The sequence below is a fragment of the Benincasa hispida genome, chromosome 9, assembly GCF_009727055.1.
Source record: "Benincasa hispida cultivar B227 chromosome 9, ASM972705v1, whole genome shotgun sequence".
NCBI classification, from domain to species: domain Eukaryota; kingdom Viridiplantae; phylum Streptophyta; class Magnoliopsida; order Cucurbitales; family Cucurbitaceae; genus Benincasa; species Benincasa hispida.
This window is the reverse complement of record NC_052357.1, coordinates 66,343,411-66,371,322: the sequence shown is the minus strand read 5'-3', so window position 1 is coordinate 66,371,322 and position 27,912 is coordinate 66,343,411. Positions and strand designations below refer to the sequence as shown.

At 33.6% G+C, this 27,912-nt stretch overlaps 3 protein-coding genes and 1 pseudogene across 6 annotated transcripts; 2 read left to right on the top strand and 2 right to left on the bottom strand.

Annotated features, from left to right (window-relative positions):
* Positions 1-335: 335 nt before the first annotated feature.
* On the top strand, positions 336-1,596 carry LOC120085696 (annotated as a pseudogene).
* On the top strand, positions 1,580-5,995 carry LOC120085695 (14-3-3-like protein). Of its 3 annotated transcripts, none has more exons than XM_039041839.1 (5): positions 1,580-1,721; positions 1,950-2,037; positions 2,159-2,268; positions 2,688-2,836; positions 5,858-5,995. In XM_039041839.1, the coding sequence occupies exons 1-5, from the start codon at positions 1,678-1,680 to the stop codon at positions 5,872-5,874; spliced, it is 408 nt and encodes a 135-aa protein (XP_038897767.1). In that variant the 5' UTR covers positions 1,580-1,677; the 3' UTR covers positions 5,875-5,995. The 3 variants fall into 3 exon arrangements, with proteins under 3 accessions (XP_038897767.1, XP_038897765.1, XP_038897766.1); XM_039041837.1 differs by lacking the exon at positions 5,858-5,995 and adding an exon at positions 3,445-3,690; XM_039041838.1 differs by lacking the exon at positions 5,858-5,995 and adding an exon at positions 3,351-3,690.
* Positions 4,669-8,225, bottom strand: LOC120085693 (monoacylglycerol lipase ABHD6-like). The gene is made up of 4 exons (XM_039041836.1): positions 5,894-8,225; positions 5,204-5,296; positions 5,032-5,099; positions 4,669-4,945 (listed from the first exon to the last, which is right to left on the bottom strand). The coding sequence occupies exons 1-4, from the start codon at positions 6,521-6,523 to the stop codon at positions 4,816-4,818; spliced, it is 921 nt and encodes a 306-aa protein (XP_038897764.1). The 5' UTR covers positions 6,524-8,225; the 3' UTR covers positions 4,669-4,815.
* Positions 8,226-20,171: 11,946 nt separating this feature from the next.
* LOC120086978 (probable protein phosphatase 2C 10) lies at positions 20,172-24,193 on the bottom strand. 2 transcript variants are annotated; one of them, XM_039043813.1, is made up of 6 exons: positions 23,842-24,193; positions 23,561-23,706; positions 22,757-22,982; positions 22,394-22,670; positions 20,810-20,964; positions 20,172-20,649 (listed from the first exon to the last, which is right to left on the bottom strand). In XM_039043813.1, exons 2-6 carry the CDS (start codon positions 23,575-23,577, stop codon positions 20,512-20,514), a joined length of 813 nt encoding a protein of 270 aa, XP_038899741.1. In that variant the 5' UTR covers positions 23,578-23,706; positions 23,842-24,193; the 3' UTR covers positions 20,172-20,511. The 2 variants fall into 2 exon arrangements, with proteins under 2 accessions (XP_038899741.1, XP_038899740.1); XM_039043812.1 differs by having other exon boundaries at positions 22,757-22,987; positions 23,842-24,190.
* Between the last annotated feature and the right edge of the window lie 3,719 nt (positions 24,194-27,912).

Genomic DNA, 27,912 nt, shown 5'->3' with positions numbered 1-27,912 from the left:
ATCAATAATCTCTAGGTTTTGGAACTAAACCTAGTGTCTTAAAAGTTTGACCTTGAATATTGAAAATAAAAAATAAAAAAGATTGATGGAAAAAAAGAATACATATCAAGCCAAAATAATAAAGGAAATTTATTTTATTTTTTAGTACAGGAAATTTAAAATTTACAACTGGATACCGTATCAAACGAAAGAACGTTACGGATGCGACGGGCTCCACAAAACATCCCCCATCGATCCTTACATCACCCAGCCGTCACGCAACTTACGGTCAACGTCACATCCCTTTCATGGGGACCGTCTTCCAAAACTGCAATTTGATCCAACGGCTGATTTCACTATACACGCGCGCCAATATCACACGTTTCAAGCAAAGAGCTTTCGAAATCCCAGGCTCATTCTAACTTGCCATGATAGTACGAAAGATTAATAGGAAAAATGAGGAACTCAGTTCAACGTCCATAGCCAAAGTACAAAGCAGCAGAGCCCAAATTCTGCAGCGGCAAATTCGAAGCCAAGATTTCAGTTTCAGTTGGAGAAGCTACAGAAGGAGAGAGACATAGAAGCGATGGCAAAAGAGAGAGAACTACTCGTTTACTTGGCTAGATTGGCAGAGCAAGCTGAGGGATATGAAGGCACGTACTGTTTCTCTCTACAATCAATTCCTTAATCATGTATTTATTTGCTAATTCACTCGATTGATTCAGTTAACTTAGAGATTACTGTTGTTTTGATTATTTGAGACTGTAGATCCGCAATATATATGGCGCTTAATCACTTTTTTGTTCTTGCGACTTTATCTAGGGCTATATTTTGTTCGTTGTATGGTCTGGATGTAATTTTGCCGTAGGAATTGACGACGAACTTAATTAGGTGTGCATCATTTGCAATCGGTCGCTGATCCATTGAGTTATTTATAATAATTTCAAATGAAAAGTAGTAGAATCAGGATTTGTTGTTTGTGGGTTGGGGCATCATGGCGCCTAAATCTGGAATTTCGATCTGGCTTAGAAAGTTCTGGTTATAACAAGGCATTTTAATTTTCTCACTGGTCGTTTATAATGTTCTTATCGTAGTTTGGCAATAATGAGATGATAATTGTTCACGCTCTTGGTTTCAATGTTGACGGGATTTGTAGAGATATTGATGGAATGCCAACGTGATCAACTAAGACATCTACCTTCATTCATTGTATAATACTATTTTGAGGCTTCATCTTTTTGTGTTTACTGAATCTAACAGTTCGGATCATTGCCTTTTTCATGCTTCAGAAATGGTCGAGGAAATGAAGAAAGTTGCAAAGTTAAACGTGGAATTGACAGTGGAAGAGAAAAATCTGCTATCTGGTAGCTATAAGAAAGACGAGCTTCCTGGTGTATTTTGTCTTCAATTGAACAGAAGGAAACTACCTAACATAACGAGAAGAATGTGGAACAGATAATTAGTTACAGGCATCGGGTTGAAGATGAGCCCTCCAGAATATGCAGTGACATATTGTCAATCTTTGACCAGCATCTCCTTCCACGTTCCTCAGCTGGAGAATCTACTGAATTCAACCATAAGATGTGATATTTTTAGTGTTCCCGGTCAACTTAAATATAGAGATGAAGAACACTTTAATATGCAGGACGGTTGGATATATGTTGTAGAAGTAACAGGACGGTGTGAAATAAGCTAATTATGCGCAATTGTGATGAATTAATATGTTTGCTCATAACAAATAGGTCAGTTTTATTATCTTTGTTTGACTTCATTAAGGGGATTTCCCTCGACCTCCTTTATTTTATGCTATCGCTAAATTACTGTTTTTACTCCTTAAATAGTTTATTGTTTTCATGAAGAGAGATACCATACCTGTGCAGTTTATGTATTGATTTTGGTGCAATTAATATGCTTACTTTCACATGATTATCATGGTTTTTACCATGTTTTCCCTCTATTTTCTGCTATAGGAAAGGAGATTATTGTCGGTATTTGGCTGAGTTTAAATCCGGTGATGAGTGTAAACAGGTTGCGGATCAGTCATTAAAGTCTTACGAGGCAAGTTTATTTCCTGTATTCCTGGAAAAACATTTTCATTGCTCTATATTTTCCTATTTCTATTTTTGTTTTCTAAAATTCCATGGAAATGATATCAATTGATCGTTTCTGCATTGTGCAGGCTGCTTCTGCAATTGCTAACTCTGATTTGTCTCCAACTCATCCTATAAGACTTGGCTTGGCTCTGAACTTCTCTGTTTTCTATTATGAGATATTGAATTCTCCTGAAAGGTTAACATCTCTCCTTTATTCTTTCTTCTGTCATCTACTGGCACTACTCCCCAACAAAACGAGAGAAGAAAAAAAAAACGAGGAATTATTTTATTACCGACCATGGTAATTACTATTGCAAAAAGTTCTTTCAGTTTATCAAGGAGACATTTCCATTTTGGAAGTTTACTAAATGAATGGGAAGGCTTGAGAAACCTATATTATCATCATTTCACTTGTTTGGTCTTTAAAAAACTACCACTAATTTGTGTCATTATGAGGAAAGCTTTACTGGGTACAGTAGCTTCTGCATAGTGACACCATGAGATAATTTTGGGGACTTTACTTCACCACAAGGAAGGGTGGAAATCTTCCTTTCTCCAATCTTCTCTCTCTCCTTTGATTCTATTCTTTTAAATAACTGTGTCATATCCTTACAGGGCCTGCCACCTTGCTAAGCAGGCTTTTGATGAGGCTATTGCAGAACTTGACAGTCTCAATGAGGAATCCTACAAGGACAGTACCCTTATTATGCAGCTCCTTAGGGACAATCTAACCCTGTGGACTTCCGATCTTCCAGACGAAGGTGGTATGTATTCTCTATGTCTTTCTTTCTTTCTTTGGTTTCATATTAATATCTCACTCCATAGCGCTGGTTTCAACCCTTGATCTCTTCTCGGTTGACAAGAATCAAATTAACAAATATATTGAATTCAGATTGGAATTAGTTAAGGTTTTGACCTTTATCTTCTGTAGTTATAAAAATCAATTAACATATCCAGTGAGTCCGTGTTCTGAATTAAGGAGAACATAGAATGAGGCACGATCAGATTGTAAATAGTTGGTGTCTCATGGCTTCTCCTAGAGTTGGTCTTCCCAAGTTAATCAAAAGCTTACGAATTGCCATTTGAATCTAGTTTAGGTAGGAGTTAACTTTCAATTAGAAACTTAGGCTTTTTTATCGCAGTGGGTGACTTTATATTTGTTCAGTTGACAAGAGAACAGTCCAATGCTGATGAACTTTAGGTAGAGGTAAGTTTATTTCAATTTTGTTCGTGAGACAATCCCTACGACATTTTTAACACTTATTTTCTCATTTCTAGGTACACTGTGTTATGCATGCTGAATTTGATTCAAACTTAACACAGCACCAGTCAGTCAATCACTTACAAAAATGATAAAATATTCTGTTTGCAGAGTTAATCAACACGACACTTGGTTCCTGTGGTTGAAGTGTTGAACAATGGTACATGCAGTAGTTATTAACTTATTATTATTAAATGTTATTTGGGCATGTTGATAGGGCACAATAGGGCTCACTGACAATTATTAGCTCTGTATTCTATTTTCTGTTTTAAACACAACACATTTGAATCCTGTTTTGGAAGGTGGTCTGTTCTTTTTTCTTTCTTTTTTAAACAATGTGTATCTGTATGTTCTTTATTGATTTGTTTCTCATATTTTTCCTGTTCTTATCTTTCCAACCTGTTTAATTTTCTTTCCACCTCCTCTCCCAGAACGATTGATTTGTTCCTATTCCTAAGACTGATCAAATTTCCGACAGATTTATGGATACAACATTGTAGTTATCGACAAAAAGATTAGTTGTCATGAAATATTAGGGGGGAAATATCTTAGACTTTCTTAGGGACGAAAAAGTGGCCAATCACCTTTAGTTCACGTGGCTACCTTATGATGGTTGATAGGATAAGATTACCTTTATCCACTATCTCATGATAGGAAAAGTAGTTCTAAATCTTAAAAACCTCTACCCTGTGATATTTAAATATTTTCGACTATCATTAGGATATGGATTATTTTCAAATAAAGCAAATAAGCAAACTTATTTTCAAATGAAGCAAAATGTCACTCGATAGATTTCTATTGCTCAGTGATAGAGTCTATCGCGGTCTATCTTTCAGTTTGATAGCAGTGACATTTTGGTATACTTAAAGATATTTTCAGGAATATGTTTTGGAAAAAAAATAGAAGTATCTAGAAGACTTATTTTTATCTAATGATTTTGATGTGTTTTCTTTATAATTTCTCTTCACATGAACTTCTTTCTATCAATATATAAATTATTCGATTCACTTACTTTTCTTTTGCTATACTTTTATAAATGTACTCACTGATTCTTCACACTTTGTTGTGCAGTATTTTCTATTTGATTTATACTCTGTTTCTGCCAGCTTTCTTAACATCCTTCTGCATATAACTTTTTTAATTTATAATGTACTTTTTGGGTAATTTTAAACATACTCCTTTCGTTAAATTGCCATAGCTAAAGATACGTTTTCTCATTTAAATATTAATCATTATAACACGCTTCAATTTCGATAGAGTAGCCTTTATTCCTTTATTTATCAGCACAATTATGATAAGGTACATCTACCTCCTGTCTCCTTAACTATTTATAGGTGAGTAAGTAGTCTTTTTACTACTGAAGTAGTCAATGTGAGAACAAGTATTTGTTTACCAAAATTCAATCTTACCAAATCAGTAACAATTTAATGATATAGAAGCAGGCTCTTGACCAATCTGTTCAATACAAATTGTACTTGAAACTCATTTATGGTTTTGCTGCTTGATGCCAAGGAAGGACTTCAAGTGCTGATAGTACTCCTTAGGCTTTTCCAAATCACAAGCATGCCCTGCATTCTTGATTACTACCAGTTGAGCGCTCTCCTCCAAATGCCTAACATTTCAGTGCTTATAGATTTAGAAAGAGTAACCAAAAAAAAAAAAGGGAATTTATTCAAGAAAGCATCTCAAAGACTTTACCTTTTTAGCCTGTAGCCCATTTCTAATGGGAATACCTTGTCACCCTCTCCCCAAATTATCAATGTTGGCTGCTTCAAATCAGAGGTTATTTTGCTCATGATTTAGGAGAAAAGAAAAAACTTGAAAAAATGAAATGAAATGAAATGAATGCATATAAGAAGATGACACCAGCCTGCTGGATCTTGGGGATGTCTGATAGTCTCCTGTCTTTTGGAATAGCTTTGATTAACTCTCTCTTTTCTTCTACATATTCACTGCACATAGCCTGCGCCAAGAAGCAATAGTCACAAAATGAATTTGAAGATTCCAAAACCTATACTTTAGGATGAGAGGGTGGAAGTGCTCGAAGAACACCCTTTGAGAGTATTAAGGGTGTACGAGTAAGATTAAAAGGATATTATGGGTAGTAACTGAAAATGTCTTGGTTATAAATAGGAGTTGGACACATTAGAGGGTGTAGATCATTTTAGTAAGAATTTTCATTGTGGGAATTTAGGGGAGAAATAACCCTCTTAAAGGGCTTGGTATATTGTAACTTCTTTATCTCGCATACAATTTTAGTCTTCGTAGTTATTGTGTATAAGTCTTCTTGGTAGGTGGTATCTAACACTCTTTTTAGAAAAAAACACTGAGCAAGTGGGTGGAGTGGGCTATTTAGTTCACTCCATATTTGATGGGATTCTAATTATAGTAATTGGTGTTTCCAATTATTATAACCTACAATAAACTATTATAATCAATTCAACATTTCAGACACCCTCCTAATACTTCTAAATGCTTTAGATATTCCTCCATTAAAGCAATGGGTTTGTTAATTAATTGACAGAATGCGAAAAAGAGTAGCTGATTAGAGACTCCATACTTGAATGAAATCGGCGAGTAAACAAGAGGGCAGCAATCGCAGTGGAGGAGGCCTGAAGAGGGCAAACTTCACCAACTCCTTCAATTTCTTAGGATCTTGGGGCACCAAAATGTTGGCTGCCTCCTCCAAGTCCGAGATTCTGAACAACCCTTCCCTCAAGTCCTTCTCTTCCATACAAACTCCTGCACCACATATCACCACCCTCTCCACCACCTCCCTGTATCTCGCTGCCAAGCAATATCCAACGAACCCACCGTAGCTCAATCCAATGAGGCTCAGCTTCTGCACTGAGTTGGCAGCCATTACTCGCATGATGCACTCGGCTTGGAACGAATCAGACCGCTCTGGCCGAGTCGTGATCGAGTCCCCAAAGAAGACGAGGTCTGGCACATACACATTGAAGTGAGAGGTGAAGAGGCGTATGGCGTTCCCCCATTGCCATAATGCATTGGTCCCAAAGCCATGGATGAGGAGGAGGTTGGGACGGTGTTGATCCTGAGTTTTGGGAACCCAGCAATGTATAATGGAACCATCTTTAAGGTCTGTGGTGGTGGATCGAAGTCCACATTTGATGAAGGTAGAACGTAAACATCGATTTCTTGACTCGGTGAAGTTGCAACAGGATGGCATTTGGCAGAGGGTCGGTGAAAGAATTGGCAGAAAAAAGCTTTGGAATTGGATCAAGTTAGTTAAGACGGGTAAGCTTTGTTCTTCAGCCTTCTAGCTCTTGATGTTCATAGCTTCTCGAGTTTCCAATTCTTTTATGCAGAAATGGGTGTCTCTGGCAGAAAAAATAAGTAGAAAGGGGAAGAATGGAGTTCTCCATTCTAAGGGGTTTGTTCTTCCTAAATTCTGTCAGACCGATTTTCCTATTCATTCTCCACCATCCATTAATGAATCCGATTCGGTTTCATGTGGGCCAAAGTTATTACGCTTAAAGTGCTACCTACATCAAACGTGGTTCTGTTCAATTTTCTGCAAGGTAAAAGGAATCGGATTTTGGGATATTCTTATTTAATTTTTATTCGAGGTACATTTTTATAAGTAATACTGGACCGATCATTCTAAATTGAAATTGTCACAATTTGATCCTGATGATTAACTTCTGTAGTGCATTCTTCCCAAAAATATAAGAATATTGGTGGTTCATCCATAGACTAGGAGTAATTCCTGACCATGTGCAGTTATTTTTCTAGAATCAATTGGAATGGGAACCTCCCTATTGTGGAAGAGAAATCAAGAATTTGTAGGACTAAAATCTTCCCTTGTTGAGAATTATTAAATTAAAGGTTAAAAATTATTTTTAATCTCCAAACTTTTCTCCTATTTTGATTTGTGACCATTTAAAATGTGTTTAAAGAATAAATTGAAACATGACAACTCCTCAAAGTACGAAAGTGTTTAAGATGATAGCCACTCAAAGTATATTTTAATAAATTTTTACTATTATAAGTGTTTAAATAAATATGAATCCATGAATCCTTGGAACTAAATTTTAAGATAACAATTTAGTCCCAAAATCTTACTTCATAACAATTTAGTCTCAAAAACCTTATTAGGTAAGAATTTAATCCCCAAATCTTATTATATAACAAATTAGTCCCCAAACCTCTTTAATGTTTGTAACAATTTAATCTTAATTGTAGAGAAATTAGAGTTGAGATTTAATAAGATTTCTTGTATAAATAAATTGATAAACTAATTAGAGAAAAATACAAAGCCTACATAAAAAATATCAAAAAAATAATAATAATTGACATTTAATTTTGACAAATTTATTTACTGTTATGGACTAAATTGTTTTGAATTTAAAACTACAAGGATAAAATTGTTATCCACTAAAATTTCAGGATTAAATTGTTTTGTTACAAAATTAAAAATACACGGACTAGATTATTACAAAGTATCTTTTACCTCAATTAAATTAAATTATTGCTTTATTTACTATAATGACGTCAAAATGTATCAAAACTTTATTTGATATGATTTTGCAAAAAGACATCTAATTCAAGACTTTCAATTATAAAAACTTTGCAAAATTTTAAAAGTCGCTCCTAAATTTTAATTTTATTAAAATTTACAAACTTGTAGACAAAAAAATTAGTGAGTTTCATTAGACAAAATTCAAAATCTTACAGTATACATCAATTAGCCTAACTTAATAACTTGTTCTTCGAAAATAAGTTATATAATCATTTTCAAACTTTTTTTAAAGATTACTTTTCAAGTCTCTCACAAATCTAGTGCTTTTTCCTCTCTAAAACTCCATTACTTATTATCTTCTTCTCATTGGAGTTGTTTGTTCCGAAACAAATCTGTGCAGAAGGCAAGAAGAAAACTCACAGTTTTTCGAGTTGAATCCAAACTTCATCAGACCTAATCCAAATCAACCCAAATGGTCTCAGTTTTTTGGGTTGTATTGCTTGCCATAATCCAATCCAACTTCCCTTTCTGCACAATGCCAGTCCTATAAAAATGTTTAAAATACTCTAATTGACATCCATGAAATTGTTAGAACCCATAGCCCTATGTCCTCTCCATCCATCAAAGTCATTATACAACAATCAAGTAAACCATAAAAAAAAAAAAAAAAAAACGAAAACAATGCTAGTTTGGTAAAAGGTTGAGATCAAAATCGAGGGATTTCATGAAATGTACCTAAGTAGGGGAGAACCAGAGATGTGATAGCACACAAAATCTGGACTAAAGAAAATCCCCATAACTTAGAGAATCAATATACGCCTCCAGAACAAAGCCATCAAGAAACCGATCGAAAGATCTCAGAACTTGTAGCCGAAAGAAGAGGCGAATTTAACCCCCAAATGAAATCAACCCACTACCTTTAATTTCAAGAATGAAACCCTAAAACGTAACCCTAATGCGAGAAACTTCGAGACTGAAGAAGATGTTCAATTGTGAATGAATGGCTTCCAATCGAAGCTGATGATGAATTTATAGAGCGTTTGAAACCCTAGACGATGGTTTTTGTGGGGGTAATTTGGTAATTTCAATAAACTTCTGTGGCGATTACTAATTTATGTGGGCTTGAGCTGTTTAGTTCGACTGGGCTAGGGCTCTGTAAACTCAACATCTAACCTTTTATATATTTATGTATTATGTATATTTATACGTTAATATGTATCGACTATCCTATCTTATGTTTATTATATACTTTAAAAAAGTATAGTATATATCATTATATATCATATTCAAGAACTCATACTTTAAAAGCTAACATAACTGACATAGTACTTTTTAATAGTTGTAATTATGATTCATCAATATTGATCCCAAAAATCGTTTTCTTAGGTTTTTCCTTTGTTATTCAGTCGTTTTCACGATCATTCACGTCACGACTATTTTGAACTAGAATCACATATTACGTAATTTACATAGATTTTTATTTCAATTAAACTTACACTTTCTCTTCCTTGATACACTCATTTTTTGTAACCTTTCTTAAGGACTTCTATTTAAATTAAACAAATAGATCTTTACACTAAAAAAGAGACTCTCTCAACGCCTAAAACAACAGTTGGGAGATCAATTGTCGGAAGAGAGGATCACTCCCGACTATGCAAAGGGGGCGTCGAGATTTATCGACAACTCCCGACGTTGTATACGTGTCGTCGAGAATTCGTCCGACGGATAAGAAACACGTGTTGGGAGATTGAACCCATTTCCTGACGCATTAATGAACATGTAGGAGTTCGACCCGATTGCCCGATGCATTAATGAACAAGTTAGGAGTTTGGACCAAACATTTGATTGCTCACGATAGCCTGTCGGGAGATGGGTTTTAAAAACCTCATATCTGCAATTCAGTTTGCAGATATACTTTCTTCTTCATCTTAAACCCTAGCAAAGATCAGAGCTGTTGTCGCTAAGAGTCTCATTCGTCCTTTCGTCTATTGTCCATTCATTTGTCATTTGTCGTTTGTTTGTCTGTTTATCTGTCGCCTCCCTCTCGACTTGCTTCTCGGCTGACAGCGAGGTAAAGTTTCATTTTGTTTCTTCCACATTATTCTTTCTTTTCTCTTTTACTCATGTGTTTTCCTCTTATTAATTTCATGTGCAATTGATGGATATGTTTTCGTTTAATTTTTTTAATCTTTTTGTTTTAGGGTATTTCGATTATGGTGTATATCTATGTGATTAGAACTTGTTTTTTTTTTTTTTTTTTTTTTGTTGATTTATGAGGGATTTGTGTTGTTTCTTGTTTTAGCTTGAAAGTTTTATTTATTTGATTTGATAATTGTTTTTCTAAGATTTAAATTTTGACTAATTACTTAGGTATTGTTACATGGAATGATATTCTCTTCTTTGGCTTCACTTAATTAAATAATAATAAGCCCAATATCCTTTTTTATAATGAATATGATTGATTATAGATCAATTTACTTCCCAAAAACACATTTGTTCCATTAAAACTGTCATTACTAACTCTAATCCCTAACTAATCCCTGATATTTAGGGATTCAATACTTTAATAATGTAAAATGAAAAAGTAAAATAGGTGGAAGTCTAGTAAGTTGAGTGACCACCAAAGCATATGAGTCAACAAATTTTCAAGGTATAAACAAAATCTACAAATTGTGCAGACTTTTTGTTTATATTCTATTAAACATAATGAATTCAATGAGACCAATCAGTTTATACACAAAAAGCTGTGTGTTAAATTGACAAAAAAAAAAAAAAAAAAAAAAAAAAAAAAAAAGTCCAAATTACAATTTACACCCCATCTCCCACTAAGTAAGCAGTAATAGGAAATGTAAGAAAAATGGGTGAAACAATAAAGTTGATACTTTTAAGCCTAGTGTCAACCATTTATAAAAGACTCAGAACAAATCATAAAAAGTATTGATATGATTATTTCAAAGTTCTAATTGCCTAATATGTTACTATCTTGCAGTTATGGTAGCAAAATAGTTATATCTTACTATTAGCTTTATGATAATAAATTATTGGCTATCTTGCAGTTCTGGTAGCTAAGCTTGAATGTTACGGGGTGGGTTGAGATTAGTTTGAATGTTTTGGTAGCCAAGCTTAGGTTTACTTGTTTTGAAGATCTAAATAGAGTTTTTGTGTGTTTGATTGAAGTTTATGAAGTTTGAATGTTGTAAGGGGTGGGTTGAGCTTAGCTTTACTTGTTTTGAAGATCTAAATGGAGTTTTTATGTGTTTGATTGAAGTCGGTGAAGTTTGAATGTTGTGTGGGGTGGGTTGAGCTTAGCTTTACTTGTGTTGCATCTTATACATGAGATTTTGTGTGTTGGTTTGAAATTTATGAATTTTGAATGTTGTATGGGGTGAGTTGAGCTTAGTTAAACTTGTTCTGGAGCTCTAAATGAAGCTTTAGTGTCTTAGAATTGTTTGTAAGATTCAATGAAGTAGGTTGAATTGTTAATAAGTGTAAGTTTGTTGTTTTTGTGTGTTTATGGAGGGTGGTGTGAAATGTTAATAATTTGGGCTTGTTTGGGGTCTTAGAATTGTTTGCAGGATTTATTGGTTGATAATATAATCTAATATCTTGACTTAATTATATTGTAGGTAAATTTGATACTTTGGAGGTGCTTTTGAGGGTCAGAAGCTACATGTAAACACACTCTTGTACTCCCTGTATATGTAAACATTAATTATTCTCTAGTGCTCCTATCTCTCTTATATGTAACAACAATATTAACAACAATTTTGGTTGTTTTTTTAATGTATGTGAAAGTTTTTTCTTTGCTTAATTATTATTGATTAGGGTTCTAAATTTTAGGTTATGAAGATCAACATTAAAAATAATTAAATTTAATTATGAATATTCTAAAAAAAAAAAAAGAATCTTCTGACGGTTAAACAACTCATCAGAAGATTAATGAGCAATTCATACACGATGAACTCCCGACGCTGGTAGCCACCCCATCGAGAGTTTAAACTAACTCCCAATGTTGTATATATGGCGTCAGGAGTTAGCTTAAACTCTCGACAGGGTGGGGACCGACGTTGGGAGTAAGTCTTTCGAGAGGGATTTTTCGACTATACTCCCAACAACGCCAACAGCATCAGGAGATGATCTCCCGACTTGTTTTTGGCTATTTCCCGATGATGTTAGGCGTTAGGAGAGTACCTTTTTCTTGTAGTGTTATGTAGCTTATTGACATACCATCATGAATAAAATATTAAAATATATGTGTCAAAGTTTGATAGGATTTTGGATGGGTTCGAAGGCGGGTCTCAGACACTGAGAGTTTGGAGTTGATAAAACCTTTTACAAAGGGTGAAATCAAAGCTATTTTTAGAAGCATGAATCCATCAAAAGCTCCTGGTCCTGATGAAGCTCATGTAATATTTTTTCAAAAGTATTAGGACATTGTTGGTGATGAAACAGTGAATATTTGCCTTAGTGTTCTTAACGAGGAGGTAAGTGAAAATCCCATCAACAAGACTTTTATTACTTTAGTTTCTAAAGGTAAAAATCCGAAAGGACTAAAGAATTTTAGGCCTATTAGTCTCTGTAATGTGATCTATAAGATGATATCTAAAGCTCTTGCTAACAGAATGAAAAAGATTCTTGATAAAGTTATCTCCTCAACTCGATCAGCTTCGTGTCGGGTCGTCTTATTTTGGATAATGAGGTTCTTGGTTTTGAATGTATGCATGCCATCAATGACAAAAGGTAGGAAAAGATGGGTATGTTGCAATGAAGTTGGACATGAGCAAAGCCTATGATAGGGTGGGATGGGTTTTTATCAAGAAAATCATGGCCAATATGAGGTTTGATGATAGATGGATTGTTCGAATTATGAATTGTTTGAATTCTATTAGTTTCTCTGTCTTAGTCAATGACTCTCCTTATAATGAATTTGAGCCTAGAAGAGGTTTGAGGTAAGGACATCATCTTTCTCTATATTTGTTTCCTCTCTGTGCTAAGCGGGTGTTGGCCATCATGGATAGGGAAGTCTTTCTCTATAAACTAAATGGTTTACGTATTTTCTAAATTATGCCCCCCACTCACCCATATCTTTTCTGTAGATGATAGCCTCATATTCTTCAGGGCTACGCAAAGTGATTGTACGAAGATAAAAGAGATTCTTCTGGTCTATGAAGAAACAACTGGTTAAACTATTAATCTTGACAAGTCCTCCGTCATGACAAGCAGGAATATCAAGGCAGATTTGGCTAAAACGCTTAGCAAGTTGAAGTTCAAAACTTGACTCACTGGGCCAGTATTTGGGGATGCTTTCTCAAGCGGGAGAGACAAAAATAAAATATTTTAGAAAGTGAAGAATCAGGTGTGGTGGTTGAGAATTGGGAGGAGCGTATTTTCTCTTTGTGAGGCAAAAAAGTGCTCATTATGTCTATCGTTCAAGTTCTTCCTATATACACTATGAGTTGCTTTAGGTTTCCTGTTGGAATCTGCAAAGATATTAACCGTAGTAGTATTCTACTAAGAAAAAAAAGATGGCATGAGTTAAAAAGATATTAATTTGTTTAATCAGGCCATGCTTGCAAAGTATAGATGGAGAATTCTAAGGAACTTTAATAGTTTGCTCTCTAAAACCCTGAGCAACAGATATTTTAAAGATGTTTATAAAGGCCTTTCTTGGGAATAACCCCTGCTTGACTTGGAGAAATATCATTTGGGATAGGGATCTCTTCTCAAATGGCTTCAGATGGAAAGTGGGGAATGAAGCCCACATCTCAATAAAAAAAAGATCCTACGATTAGCAGAGAAGGCAATTGTAAACCTCTTTGGGTTAGCGATGACCTCAGAGGGAAAAAAGTGAAATATTTAATTGATGACTAGTTAGGCTGGAAGGCTTCAATTGTTAAGGAAAATTTCCTAGTTTCGGATGTTGAAGACATTCTTAACACCCCTCCTTCCCCCCGAGGAATGGTCGCTCAAAAGTTGAAATTATTTGGAGTTGGGACAATAAAGTTCTTTTCTTTGTCGGGAGTGCTAACAACTTTGCCTCTATGCTTAACTCCTGTCATAGTAGAGTCTCCTCTTCGACGGGTAGGAAAGACCCTCTTTTGAAGGTTTTCTAGAATATTAAGGCGGTTTTGAGGGTTAAGATTTGTGCTTGGAGAATCATAAATTATCGACTCTCTCCCAACTCGTGATAACATTAAAAAATGGGGATGATATTAACACATTATGTTTGTTTTTTTAGAAATTCCAAGGAGACTTCTAGTCATGTTTTTTGGAGGTGTAAATTTTCCCAAAAGTGTGGTGTGCTTTTTTTCTTATTTATTTGGCTCGTTTTCTGATTATAGAGATGATGTCACACCCTTCCCCATATTACCCTCTTAATCCGAGAAGAGATGTGAAAGCAGCAATTATTAAAACTCTTATGACAACTACTGCCTAACATACTCCTATAATCCTGTTTTCTAAGCATCTGTTAACCTGATATAAAGTTCAAAACTTATACTCAATGTATGCATAACTTCAACACCAACTTATAACTCAGGTGCTACAGTGCATAGAAATTCATATTTATTTACATAACAGACATAACGATATAAAACATTTGAGTTTGTAATCTTTGACCAACTGTACCCTAAATCCTCATGACATATACAGAAAAAACTAAGGTTAAACAAACATAGTGGACCAATTAGTTCTCAAGTTTCCCGAGAAATCCTGTTCAATGACTGACTGACAGATCTACTCGGTTTCGGGACGTCAACTGCTACCTGGGGAGGAAAACATTTAAAAAGTGAGCTTGAAAACTCAGCGAGTGACTAACTAGGAAAACATACGTTCATAAATAATATAAACATGCTTTCATAAACATTTACATGATCATAATCAGGGTTTAGAAAATATAACTAGAAAACATAAAATCATATCAAATAAAAACCCTAAAATAAAGCTTATCAATATCATACTATAAAATGCCACTACTCCATTGTCTAAACATAGAGGAAAGCCTTTTTGCTCAATCCCTACTACGTTAGCCTACACTGGAGTGAAAGCCCTTTTGCTCAATCACCTCCCAGCCTGAGTTGAGAGAAAGCCCTTTTACTCAATCTCAACATCAATAGCTAAGTCATACGTGGACATAGGGCTGGATTGGGTCCTAACCACCTTACCATACCTTCGGTGTCAAGGATTCCTAACATAACTGAAATCTAGGTATCTTACCATACCTTCGATACCAACATCGGAGTAGGGTTCATACAAGGCGTAAACATTGAAAAAATTTAATGAACATAAAACAGAATACTCATTTGAGCTGATCATACTTCATAAATTGTATGTCATCGCAAAGTGCCTTGTAACATCATATATGCTTATAAAACATGGGCATAGACTTACTGAAAAAAATGCATGTTGAACTCATAGATAACTTCATCATTTAAAAACATGGATCATGCAATCAATATTCATTTTAAGGAATGCGTTAAGAAAATCATGATATAAAACTTCTTATGAACTGTCCATATATTGAAATTCATTCATAACTAGCATTGGAAAACATTGTAAAAACTTATCACTCACTATCTTAAGCTACTTATCCAAGGGGTCTGTAAACCTCTCCCACTTGCATTTGTCCTGTAATAAGAAGAGGTCCCTTGGTTAATATCATTAACTCCCTTTTGAGCTTAACATAACACTTAACTTATCATTATCCCATACATAAATCTTACCGCATCATGGCTGAGTTCATTGCATTACTTATACTTAGCCATTTTACCTTCTTCTTGGCTAAAGACTGGCTACCCTCTCTATTGGGTGCTCAATGGTCATGAGAACACACTTATGTGTCTATGCGTCAATCAATCTCCGCATGCCTTACTTCACACCCATGCATGTTGTCGCATACCTCGGCAAGCTAACTGTTTGTTTACTCTTCGTTTGCAGCTGCCTGTTCATTCATCCATAGCATCATTTCAGATTCCAATCTTTTAAATCTTATAATTCTAATTCCAGTCATCAATTTGAAGGAACTCTTATGCAAGAATACTTCTGAGCGGAAGCGGATCGTTCCAAATATATTGTGACAGAATTACCACATTTACATTCTAATAGAATAGATATGCAATTAACAATAAATTACTAGCATGCTTTGAGAACTAAATAACAAGAGAACAAGAAAACATACCAATTGAAGAACCTTTCTTCACCGAAATCTTGCTCTCAGACAATGGACTGCTCCTTTCGATCTCGCTGGATCGTCCAAGCAATCATTCACCAAAACTCGGTCGTCTACTCACGAACAGCCTCCAAACGAACACAACAATGGGGATGACACCACCACTTAGAACCTCGGTATTCTCGGTGTGAGAATCCAAAAGTGTAGGCTCTGTTGGATTTGGTAGAGGGAAGAAGGAATGAAGATCGTATACAACGACCAAGCAAGTGTGAGAAGGCTGCATTTGTCGTATAAACAATGCTTGATCGTTTAGAAAAAAGTACACGATCATATAGTAAATAGGCTACGATCGTATAGACGATCGTTTAGTAAATGCTCAATTGCTAGACGATCATTTAGAAAAACTTATGTGATCGTTTAGAAAGAGACGCACGTGTATACGATCGTGTAGCAACGTTGAGCTATCGTGTAGTCACTCGGTTTGCTATGTGATAGGTTGTATACAACTCGTGAGCGAATTATGTGATCTCTTTGCAAAATGAAAATGATTTTCATTTTATTCTTCAGTTACNGAGGTGCACGTGTATACGATCGTGTAGCAACGTTGAACTATCGTGTAGTCTCTCGGTTTGCTATGCGATAGGTTGTATACAACTCGTGAGCGAATTATGTGATCTCTTTGCAAAATGAAAATGATTTTCATTTTATTCTTCAGTTACGAAAACTGAATGAAACCTCCCACTATCACACGGTTATGGAGAAAATGCTGGCACAATTATCCCATAATTGTCCAATTAAAAATAATAAATATAATCATATTATAACCATCAACCTATAGTTTAATATCACATATAAACCATAGTGTTTTCTCCTCCACAAGATATAAATCATATTTATATCTATTTTCCTCCAATTAATGTAGTATCTCATACATAAAGTCAATCATATCATATATAATTAACCAGTTCAATCATATCATATATAATCGAACTCCCTCTTGTCAAGTTGAACATTTCAAACTGACCCAAAAACTGATTCTCAACTTAAATCCATTGAGCTACCAAGGGAACTTTATGGACCTATGACTCAAAGCTCCAACGTTACATGAATAGCTAACTAAACTTTTTAGCCACAAGATCCACCATCCGTTAACTGTCAGGCATTCCACTAAAGATCGACAGTTGAACTCTTCTTACCATAGATATAATTATGTGTCCATCGGATATAAACAATCAAAAGTACGATAATCCTTCATAGATGCTCATAAGTATAGCTGGGCCAATTTACCATTTTGCCCATGTAGTGACATCTAACTTCTTAAGTACCACTGATCCCTCTATTGAATAATACAACATAGTCTTACTATGTGTGGACACATCTCGAACCATGAAAAGGGAGCAATCTATCTACTTATCCCTACTTTGGAAAGGAATGAATTCCATCTTGTGTAGCTAAGTTCCCAGCTTCCAAATCAGACGAATCCCCAAAGTGGTAGGTTTGAGTCGGCGACTTGGCCACTCGCACGCATGCAAATCAAAGGACCGCCCTCAATGGCATGAATTCCCAACTCACTTAGGATTGAGGTCATGTTACCTATGGTCATCCTAGTGAAGTGAAATCTCTGTCATGAATAGCATTATATAACGAGACGTTAGCACTTCGTGGTCAGGTCTTATGTAAACTCTTTGTATAGGATGCCCCCGCTCGCATGTCCCCACATGAATGATCAGGATCAGACCATCTGTAGCAAGTCACAACACTTGTAACTATTCTACAAAGCGGACCGCATCCGTAGCGTTACCAAGATAAAGTTTCCCTCCTATATCCATATACTAAGACCATTTTGGTTATCACTTAAGACATGATCCACATGTATGTCTCCACATACATAAGTTACATAATGATAACCAGGGATTTTAGTTTATTGGTTTGTGGTAAAACAAATAAAATATCTAATGTTCAAAGACAATAAGTGAAGAAAATATCATATATTATACATCACAAGTATTTGTTCAAAACTGTGTTTGCAAACTACAGGACACGAGAGTTTAGGGAATCATCCCCAACACAATTAACTAAGTTTCTTTCCATTAATGTGCTAAAAAATTTATTAACATGTTTACCTTAGAATATGAGCGTTAAATCCTCTTGATTTGGCTGGAAAACTTCAAGTTCCTTCAAGCTTGTTCAGTAATCCCCTAATACTTTGAGAGCTGCAAATGATATCACCTTCTTCTTAGGCGTTGGAAATTTTGCAAAACTAATTTTAGCATAATCATAGTCATGATCGCATCACCTCGTCTTAGGTGTCCTTGGCAAACACTGCATAGTCAATCTTTACTTTCTTAGCATACCTTCATATCAACAGAGTGGGCCATCATCGCATTTGTCCATGGAAATCTTGTCTACCAACCTTGGCCGCTAACTACCTTGCGATCATCCTAGCATTCTGCCTTAGCATCTCATTTGGAGTACTTGTCTAGGCAACTCCGCCACTAACATGCAGCCTATACTAGCCTTCTCTAACCTTAGATGAAGTTGGTTGCATACTCCTACCTACCTTGGCCAACATCATATTTGACAGCTAACCTGACTTTTCTTCATGATCTTCGCCTACTTTATGGCTATACTTAGTCACAATCTTCCTTCATTAAACACTTGGTCACATAGCATTTTGGGAAATGCATGATTTGACATGACTTTGTCGCATGGACCTTCCATTTTTCTTCTGACTGTTAATCCCTTTCATGCCCGAAAGCTCAACATTTAACATTTAGAATATTTTCTTCTCCCTTAACATCACATACATGCTTTTACACCTTCATATTATTACAAACATTGCAACTATCATAAACATAGACTCACAATAACATTAAACACATAATTAGGAGGACTTAAGCATAATTAACTAGTAAATCGAGTTTAGGGGTTTACAGATGAGTGGTCTACTATGGATTCCTGGAAGTGGTTGGTGAGCAAGCTTAGAAAATATGATCTTCCGAAAGATGTTTGTGTGATGTGGAGTATATAGAACCATGGAAATCACCTTCTCTCCTTAGATTCTTGTTGTAAAAAGTCTAATATCCCTCAGGTGATTAACCTGGTTGATAACTCTCTCCTCAGTCTTGGTGGGGGAATGTGTTCCTCGCACCGATAAGGTTTGAGAGAATCCCCCCCCCCCCCAAGGTTGCTAGAAGCTCAATGCGGATGCCTTATGGAGCAATGAAAAAAACTTATGGTGGATTAGAGTGGGTGGTTTGTGACTCTTGGGGATCTCCTAGTTGAGTTGGGTTTAACCATTTTTAAGATGGTTAGCTTATCAAAGCACTTAAAGGTGGAGGTGATGCCATCATATTAGGGTTGTTGTAATTTATCCCGATGTCTAGGTTTTAGAAGCAGTCCTTCATTGTTGAATTTGATTCAATTGAGATCATTTGTGTTCTAAATAAGTAATCAACTGATCTTTCAAAGACAAAAAAACGTTATTGAAGCCACGATTGAGATTGCATTTCGTGGATGTGTTATTGTTGAATTTGATTCAATCAAGATCATTTGTGTGCTAAATAAGTCATCAACTGATCTTTCGAAGACAAAAAAACGTTATTGAAGCCACGGTTGAGATTGCATTTCGTGGATATGTTATTTCTTATGTTTATATTTAGTTTCTCGTTCTTGATTATTTTTGTGGCCTACCTTCTTCTGTTTAAGAAATATATGAGACCGATAGGGAATCTTGTTTCCCGAATTGGTCGTTCTCTATTCTCCATGAGGATTGTGTTGGTGGTTTGGTATTTTTTTAATGAAGTTCGATTTTTTTAAAAAAAGGGACAAATACAATTTTAGTCTCCAAATTGTTCTCAATCAATATATATCAAAAGTAACAACTTAATCAAAATCTTCTATACCACCATCTTCTTAATAAATTTTATTGAGAGACGTAAAAAAATGGCCAAAGCAAGCATAGTTCAACAGACACCAATATGTGTTAGTGACTAAAAGATTTGTGATTTACCACATTGGACTAAAAAAACAACATAGAAAGATAGAGAGAAATAGACTATTTCCTCTCTATAATAATAGAATCTCATCTCATTAAACAGCTGCCACTGCTCACACATCACATTTAGTGAGAGAGAAAAAATTGAAAATTAAAAAACAGGCAAACACCCTGAAGAGTGAAACCAAACATGAGGACATATCCTTGGACTACAAGGTTTCGTTGTCCTTACATATAATAAGACAATATTATACATCAAAACTCCAAATTCAACTTCAGAAAATATATATATATATATATATATATAAAAAAAAAAATATAAACATAATCAGCCTAATCAAATTTACAAATAACGGTTTCTGTCACTCCTTTTCTTTCGGGCGATAAATATCGTATTCTTTGCAAAGGATTACCCGTAACATGTATATATACTTTGTTGGCCTAATACGTAAATTTCCATTGCATAAAAGGAAAATCTTATTTGGGGTATATACTTAATCTGGAAGGGAGAAAAAATTTTAAAGGCTAAAATCACCTAAATCTAACCACAATGCATGATATATCATCTTTACTTTCTTTCTCCAGAGCCTCAGTTATTAACTGCTTAGCAGCCTTCAATGGGTCTTTAATTCTTCGAGCAATATCGACTGCTTCTTGATTGGCCATGACCTGTTTCATTCACATTCATAAGAAGAAAGAAAATGTAGATAAAAATGGGATGATTCTAGAACAAGAAATTTGTTCTCCATTGGTTTTGCACCCTTTGCTGCTGTAAATGTATAGGTGTTAATGCAAAAAGAGTCTAAGGAAAGGAAGCTGATAATAGCACCTTCCAAAGACCGTCACTGGCGAGAATTAATATGTCCGTGTTGGCATCTACATTAACATCACGTATGTCAGGATCTGATCGCAAGTGAGATTTGAGACTCTTGTCTCCAAATGCTCGTGAAACTGCTAATTGGCCGTTCACTCGAGGTACGTCTCCTGTTTTTACAAGAAATTTGACACGTAATCACGAATGAATTCAAAAACTTAAACTGATGGGTTATGGTAAACTTAATATTATATCAACACTTTAACACTCCATCTCACTTGTGGGCTTGAAAATTTGTTGAAAGCCCAATAAGTGGAGTACAATATTAATTGGGGGAGGAAATAACCTTATAGGGGTTTAAACTCAGGACCTCCAAACTTATAACATATTAAATCATCAATCAACCAAAAACTTGAGTTGGTAGGTTATGGTAAATTTAAAATTATATCAACATTCTTAACACAACAAGAACATGATGGAAAAAAAAGAGCATGAATTCGAACGTTTATTGAACCAACCTTGATTACAACAACTCACAATTTTTCTCAGAAAAGAAATAAAACAACTCCTCTCTATTTCAATATTCGGTACTTTAAAAGTTGCAAAAGACAAAGTACTAATTATCAGTGATCCCCGTTTCTGACTATGATGCTAAGGGTATGGTTGGAATAAATTTTGAAGTGTTTAATTTAAAAAATAAGTCATGTTGGAAGAAATGAAGTGTTTGATAACCACTCAAAATAGCTTTTCAAGTGTATTTTAATCATTTTTTAATCAAAAGTATCTAAATAAAAATGAGTTTGTCGAAAAATACCTTTTCTTGATACAATCCAAACAAGCCCTAAAAATAGTGATTTAAATCATTCAAAAATCATAAACGGATGAGGACAGTACAAAACGCGTAAAAGGGCAAAATTAAACCCAACGACTCAGTTTCTTGCAACACTAGAATTTCGTGAGATGTCAAAATAAAAGTTTCTAAATTTGAATCCTACATTAAAGGACTCCTAATTTTCTCTCCCATCAATGTGGCTAAAATCTTGACCATCATTAATATTAGTTTGGCATGAATTTTGAAAATGTGAAAATTAATTAAAAGCACTTATCAAATGTTGTGTTGTTTGGTTGTGTTTGTCAAAATTGCCCAAAACAGTTAAAAGTAAGATTCATACAAGTCATCCCAAACTTTGATTCTTCTCATGATTTTTTTTCATAAATTAATAACGTGGTCGTGAGTGCAAGCTATTTATAAACTTTTCAGAAGATTAAAAAGAATGATAAAGTGGTGCAATTTAGATAAAGAAAAGGAGCAAAAAATTATAGGCTTTAAACAATTTTAAATTTTACTCTTCGATTATGGGACATGGAATTTCAGTAACAATTTTAACCTTCATGATCAATTAAACTTTTAACTGGGGTGGTAAAATTGGCTGGCTGTTTTAAAATCTCTAAACATCTCAACCACTATTGGTAGTTCATCAAGAATGAAGCAGTTAACACATAACAATGGAGAGGAACCCAACCTAAACAGATTCTTCAGATAAAAGAATTCCAAAGGAAAACAAACAATTGCATATTGTGGCACCAATACAAATTTACCTGGCATGTTTGAAACGAAGCCACCTTTATTCTCAATGAGGCGCCGTTCTGTATTCGGCTCATGATCGATGGTCATCTGTACAGCTTCACCCCCTCTAGAAAGAACTGCACGTGAATCTCCAACATTGGCCACCCACAGTCTTTGACCATTAATCAGAATAGCAGTAACAGCAGTTGATCCACCACGACCCAAGTCAGAGCTGTGGGATAGAATCGCTTGGTCAGTCTTCTCATATGCTTTTGAGATGGAGCTGTTGGGGTCAACCCAAAACTCTTCCTATAATGAAAAAAGTGAAAGTAAAAACCAGAGGAAGAGCAGTAATATGAATGGTTAACTTAGAAGTTTTCAAGCTAACATCCTACCTCTTTCAAGATGTTAGGAAACAAATGCTTTTGTAAGTAGGCAGGCACACTTTCTCCTAAATGGCCATCGTATATCGCAAAGAGCCCCAATTCATGTTCTTGAATCTGAACAAACTTAGCAACATGGTAATCTTCCATGGGATGATTAGCTTTCCCTTTAACCAGGCAGAACCCATACTTGATTATCCCCTCATGACTTCTTCCTTTACCATAATTCAATGCGGATCTAATCTACATGATCAAATTGTCAACAAAAGTAAAATTCACATAATGCAGAACGAAGTACGAGAATCTAAAAACAAATTCATTTGGATTACAGATTTGAAAAGAAAACATTTATTCAACTTAATAACAGAACCCCATCCCCACGTGTTTTCCCGTTTAGTTTTCTTTGGTAGGGGATTCAGTATAGCAACTAAGACGCCACTAGTATACCAATCCTTCCGTGTATCCTATTCAAAATATCATTCATTTGGGGCAGCATCAGCTTGAGGACAAGAAACTAAACCAATTCCCTCAACATATAGAAAACTAAACCTATGCATTATGCCTTGATCATACAGACTTTGGTAGAATTATAAGAATTTCCTCAACCACCTGAAGAATTGATCCATAAATCTACCTAGTTCATAAAGAATTTTGATAGAATTACAAGAATTCTGTTGCTAAAAAGAAGAAGTCCCCAAACACAAGGACAGAGCAAGAACATACAAAATTGAACACAAATTTTCTGTGGTTAGAATGAAACAATACAATTACAATTGAAGAATGAAAGAAAAATAATAATAAAGAGGCTGTCCTTACCCCAGAATATGAAGCATTAAAACAGCATAGTTTATCCATAAGTCAAATTCGAAAATCCCCTTTCTGCTAATTTCTCAACATCTATTCCTCCAACAATCCAATCCAAAAAGAAAATTCGAATGAAACCCAGTTCCAAAATTCAGCAACTGCACCATGAAATTCCAAAAAATTAAGAATCCAAAAGGAGAAATAAGAAAGAAAACCCTTAAAACACAACCCTAAAACTCTGTGAAAAGCCAAACAAAAGAAGTAAAAACAAAATAAATAATGAAAGGGGTTACCAGAGAGTATCTGAAATTCCTCTTGAATTATCAAATTAAAGCAGAAAAAAGAAGGGGGGAAAAAAAACTGGGGTTTGGTTTTGCTGCTCCTTGTGTGCGGCGCTGCTTCAGGCTTCAGCTTCTTGTCGTTGATTTTGGTTATTTGTTATTGTTGCAGTTTTTGGTTCTTCAATTTGAATAAAAAGAATTATAATGACAAAGGGAGAGAGAAAAAGGAGAGCGAACATCAAAATACAACCTTTTTTAATTTTCTTTGAAAAAGCAAAATTAATTTACTAATTTAAGAGAAAGTTTGAAAGAGGCCGAAGAATCGGAGGATGCCTTTGTTTCCACTACCATTATTTGCATATGCAACCGTTTTCGAAGTCTAACTAAGCAAATTAATCATAATCATTTTTTAAAAATAATAAACTTTGTTAAATTAAATAAAAGTATTATTATATGATTAGAAGGTTATAGGTTCAAATGATGAATTTTTACTTATTTTTTAATTTAAAAAAAAAAAAAGAAAGAAAGAAAAAAATGCTGCCCACAAAGTGGGACTAGGACTTTCTTCTATGTTGACTTTCTTCTTTTCTATTGTTTACTTTTTGTTTCCTTTCTCTCTCTCCTTAATCATTTACACTTTTTCTTTTATTTTATTTAATATCTTTTTAGGTTATTTTCAAATTTAAAAAATTAAATTAAAATATTTACAAATATAAGAAAGTTTAACCGTGTATGTATGATAAACCGTAATAGACCACACTATATGTATCTATCATTTGTAGATATTTCAACAGTTTTGTCATTTAAAATAATATTCATTTATTTTAAATTTTTTGTTTTTTTTTTGTTTTCTATTTTTTAAATATGTTTATTTTCTCTTAAATTTCTTACTATGAATTTGATTTTTTTTATTTTTTATTTTTGGAGGAAACACTTACATTTTAGAGAAATTTTTAAAACAAAACTACTTCTTGATTTTTTTTTTTTTCAAATTTTGGGATATTTTTTAAAATATTGATGAAAAGTGAATAACAAATCAAAGAAATTTATAGGTGGAAGTAGTGTTTATAAGTTTAGATGTCAAAAATAAAAAGCATAAAACTAAATAATTATCAAACTGAATTTTGGTTTTTCGTTTTAAAAAAAAAAAAATAAACGTATAAACACTACTTGTACCTATTGATTTTTTTGTGATGTAAACATAATATTTGTACCATCAATCACAAAGTCAAAAATAAAAAACTAAATAAATATCATGAACTTATATAATTTTTATCAACCTTCTCTTTTATCCCTCTCTTTGAGTGAGTTCTTCAACTTTGAAACATCTCATTAAAGATCTTGAATTCTATTAAAATTTTATTTAAAAAAAAAATCACTTTTTTATTTACAATGTTACATCAACCGAAGATTCAAACATACTAAAAATAATAATATTTATCGATAAGGTAAGTTTAGATTAGTCATTGATTTGTATTTGTTAGATCATTTAATAAGTAAAGAAATGGAGTTTGTGCCATTCTTAGCTCATTTTTTTTTCTAATTAACTTTTCTTTGAATTATCCATTTAGATATAGTTCAATGTATTAATTACTATCTTATATAATTCGATGCTCCCACTTTTATAATTGTGAAACGACGAACGATATTAAAAATTTGAGTAGATTTTTATTAATTTAATTTTTTTCGATTCAAATATAGGATGGAAGATTGAACAACACTCTTTAGATATAGAAACCATGTGCTCAATTTGACTAGTTAATTTAAATGATTGGACTTTGAAGTAATTTGATATTTTTTAATTTTATGTTTTTATCAACATTTTACAATACTGTTTTAATAACAAATTAGGAGAAACATGCAATAACTCCGCATGTCTCGGTTAAGTACATGACTTTGACACGTGGCAGTGCCATTGCAGACAAAGTCACCGACCACCGGGGACTTGGCCAGGCCAAGTGTGAAGGCAACCAAGAAACTTCCTATTCCACTCGCTTTCCATATTTATTTCATTTTAATTTAACATGAATTAATACAAGTCAGTAATTAATTAATTATAAATTAAATTATAATAATCTAAATGGATTTGTTTAATTAAACTTGTACTGATCTATTATTAGCATTTCGTCAAGTTTTCAATCATCAATTCTGGAAAGGAAAAAGCTAAGTGAACTCTTCCGTTTGCCACCAAATATGCTTATGATCTTTCAATGGGTCAAACTAATATTAAAACAGTGATTAGATTACCTAAACAAAACTACGACATAATTATATTTAGTAGACGATGACATAATTGAAAAGAAACAAAAGAAGAGAATGCTATTCACGTAACTAATAATAAACATATCAAATAAGTGACAACCCTTGAATTTATATAATAAATAATCGAATGGCTATTAAGGAAGGAAAATCTGAAAAAATAAATATAAAAAGTGGGGCTTGAAACTAGGTCTAAAAGGGTTTTGATGTCATATTTATCACTATGCCAACTACTAATATTAATATTATGTCAATATATATATATATTATAAAGAACATAAAGTTAAAGAGGAGTTCGAGCTCCAGATTCACCGGTGGCTATATCAAGAAAAATAGAGAGATAGAAAAATAGATGGAAAGTTGCAATGTTGATTAGATTATGGCCTACAACCATACACTTAATACTATTAAAAAGATATTGAGGGAACTTTTCAATATAGGAAATAAATAGAAGTTATATAACATAATAGCATAATAACTTAATATAAAACACTATAACAAATAATATTAAATACACTAACGGTCAAATTTATATATGGTGAGTTTTATGATATATATATATATATTCTTAAGAAAAATAGTTAAATATGGACCATTATTTATCTTGTGAATGAATATGACACGTTACAATTGAGCAAATATCTTTTTTATATAGTTTTAAGAATATGTTAATATAAAATTTTGAATACTATTTGTTCTTGGTTGTTGGATGGTCTCAAGCTAACAAGCAAATATAATTTTTTTTGGAGAAAAATGTTGATGGAGTGAAAAAAAACTAGTGAAATAGGTTATTATTTTTCATTTAATATTTATAAAACACACAATAACTTCTAATAATAAGAAATAAGAGATTTGATCAAACAGAGAAAGGGTAAATCAAAAGGAAGTGACAATTTGAGCATAGTTTAATTGGTTATAATGTTATATCATTGAAAAAAATATCAAGAATAATAATAAAAAAAGGAATAAAAATAATAGTTTTGGAGTTATAAGGACGAGATTGAAATTAGTTAAAATTGTAGGGAGTAAATGGCTGGTTTAACAGAAGATGGTTATATTAAGAATAAGAACAAAAATAATAGAATAAATAATAAAAATAGTAAATGGAAAAATCTAAACTTTAAAAGAGAGAAACTATCCATTAGGGAGGGAGCTGATTTGGCAAAATAAGAACAAATAATGACGTCATGAGTTGAAACAAATCCACAAATAATCAAAAGCGCGTGAGAAAGGAGAATTGACTAGACGGTCGGTTGAGCGAGTCAAAGCTTGAGCCACAATCATCTTATTGTTAATTCAAAAATCTGAAAACTCAAGTCCTTTCATATTGTTTTCTTTTTCTATGTCAAAAATTCTTTTCATATTATTTTGGGTTATAATTTTACCACTTTCTTATTTTTATCTCGCTAACATTGGTCGAATGAATGTTCTTTTTCAATTTTCGCAAAAGCTAAAGTAAAAGGAAAAATTACCATTTCATTATCCGAGTTTTTGAAAAATATGTATTTTTTATTACTGAATTTTCAAAACATATTTTTTAGCCTCTAACGATCTTATATGTACCTTTTTAGTTAAATTTATGAACATTCATTTTATATTTAATATGTCCAGTTTTAGTTCTTGAACTTAGAGGTTTGTGTCTAATTAGTAATAAATTTATGAATTTTCAATTTTATATTTAATATGTCCAAATTTAAAAGTTTGTCTAATGAAACTTGAAATTTTCAATTTTGTGCCAAGTAGATTTGTAAGTCTTAAAATTTGTTAAATATTTAAAAAATCGATTAGACAAAATTTAAATTCAAAGATTTGTTTGACACAAAA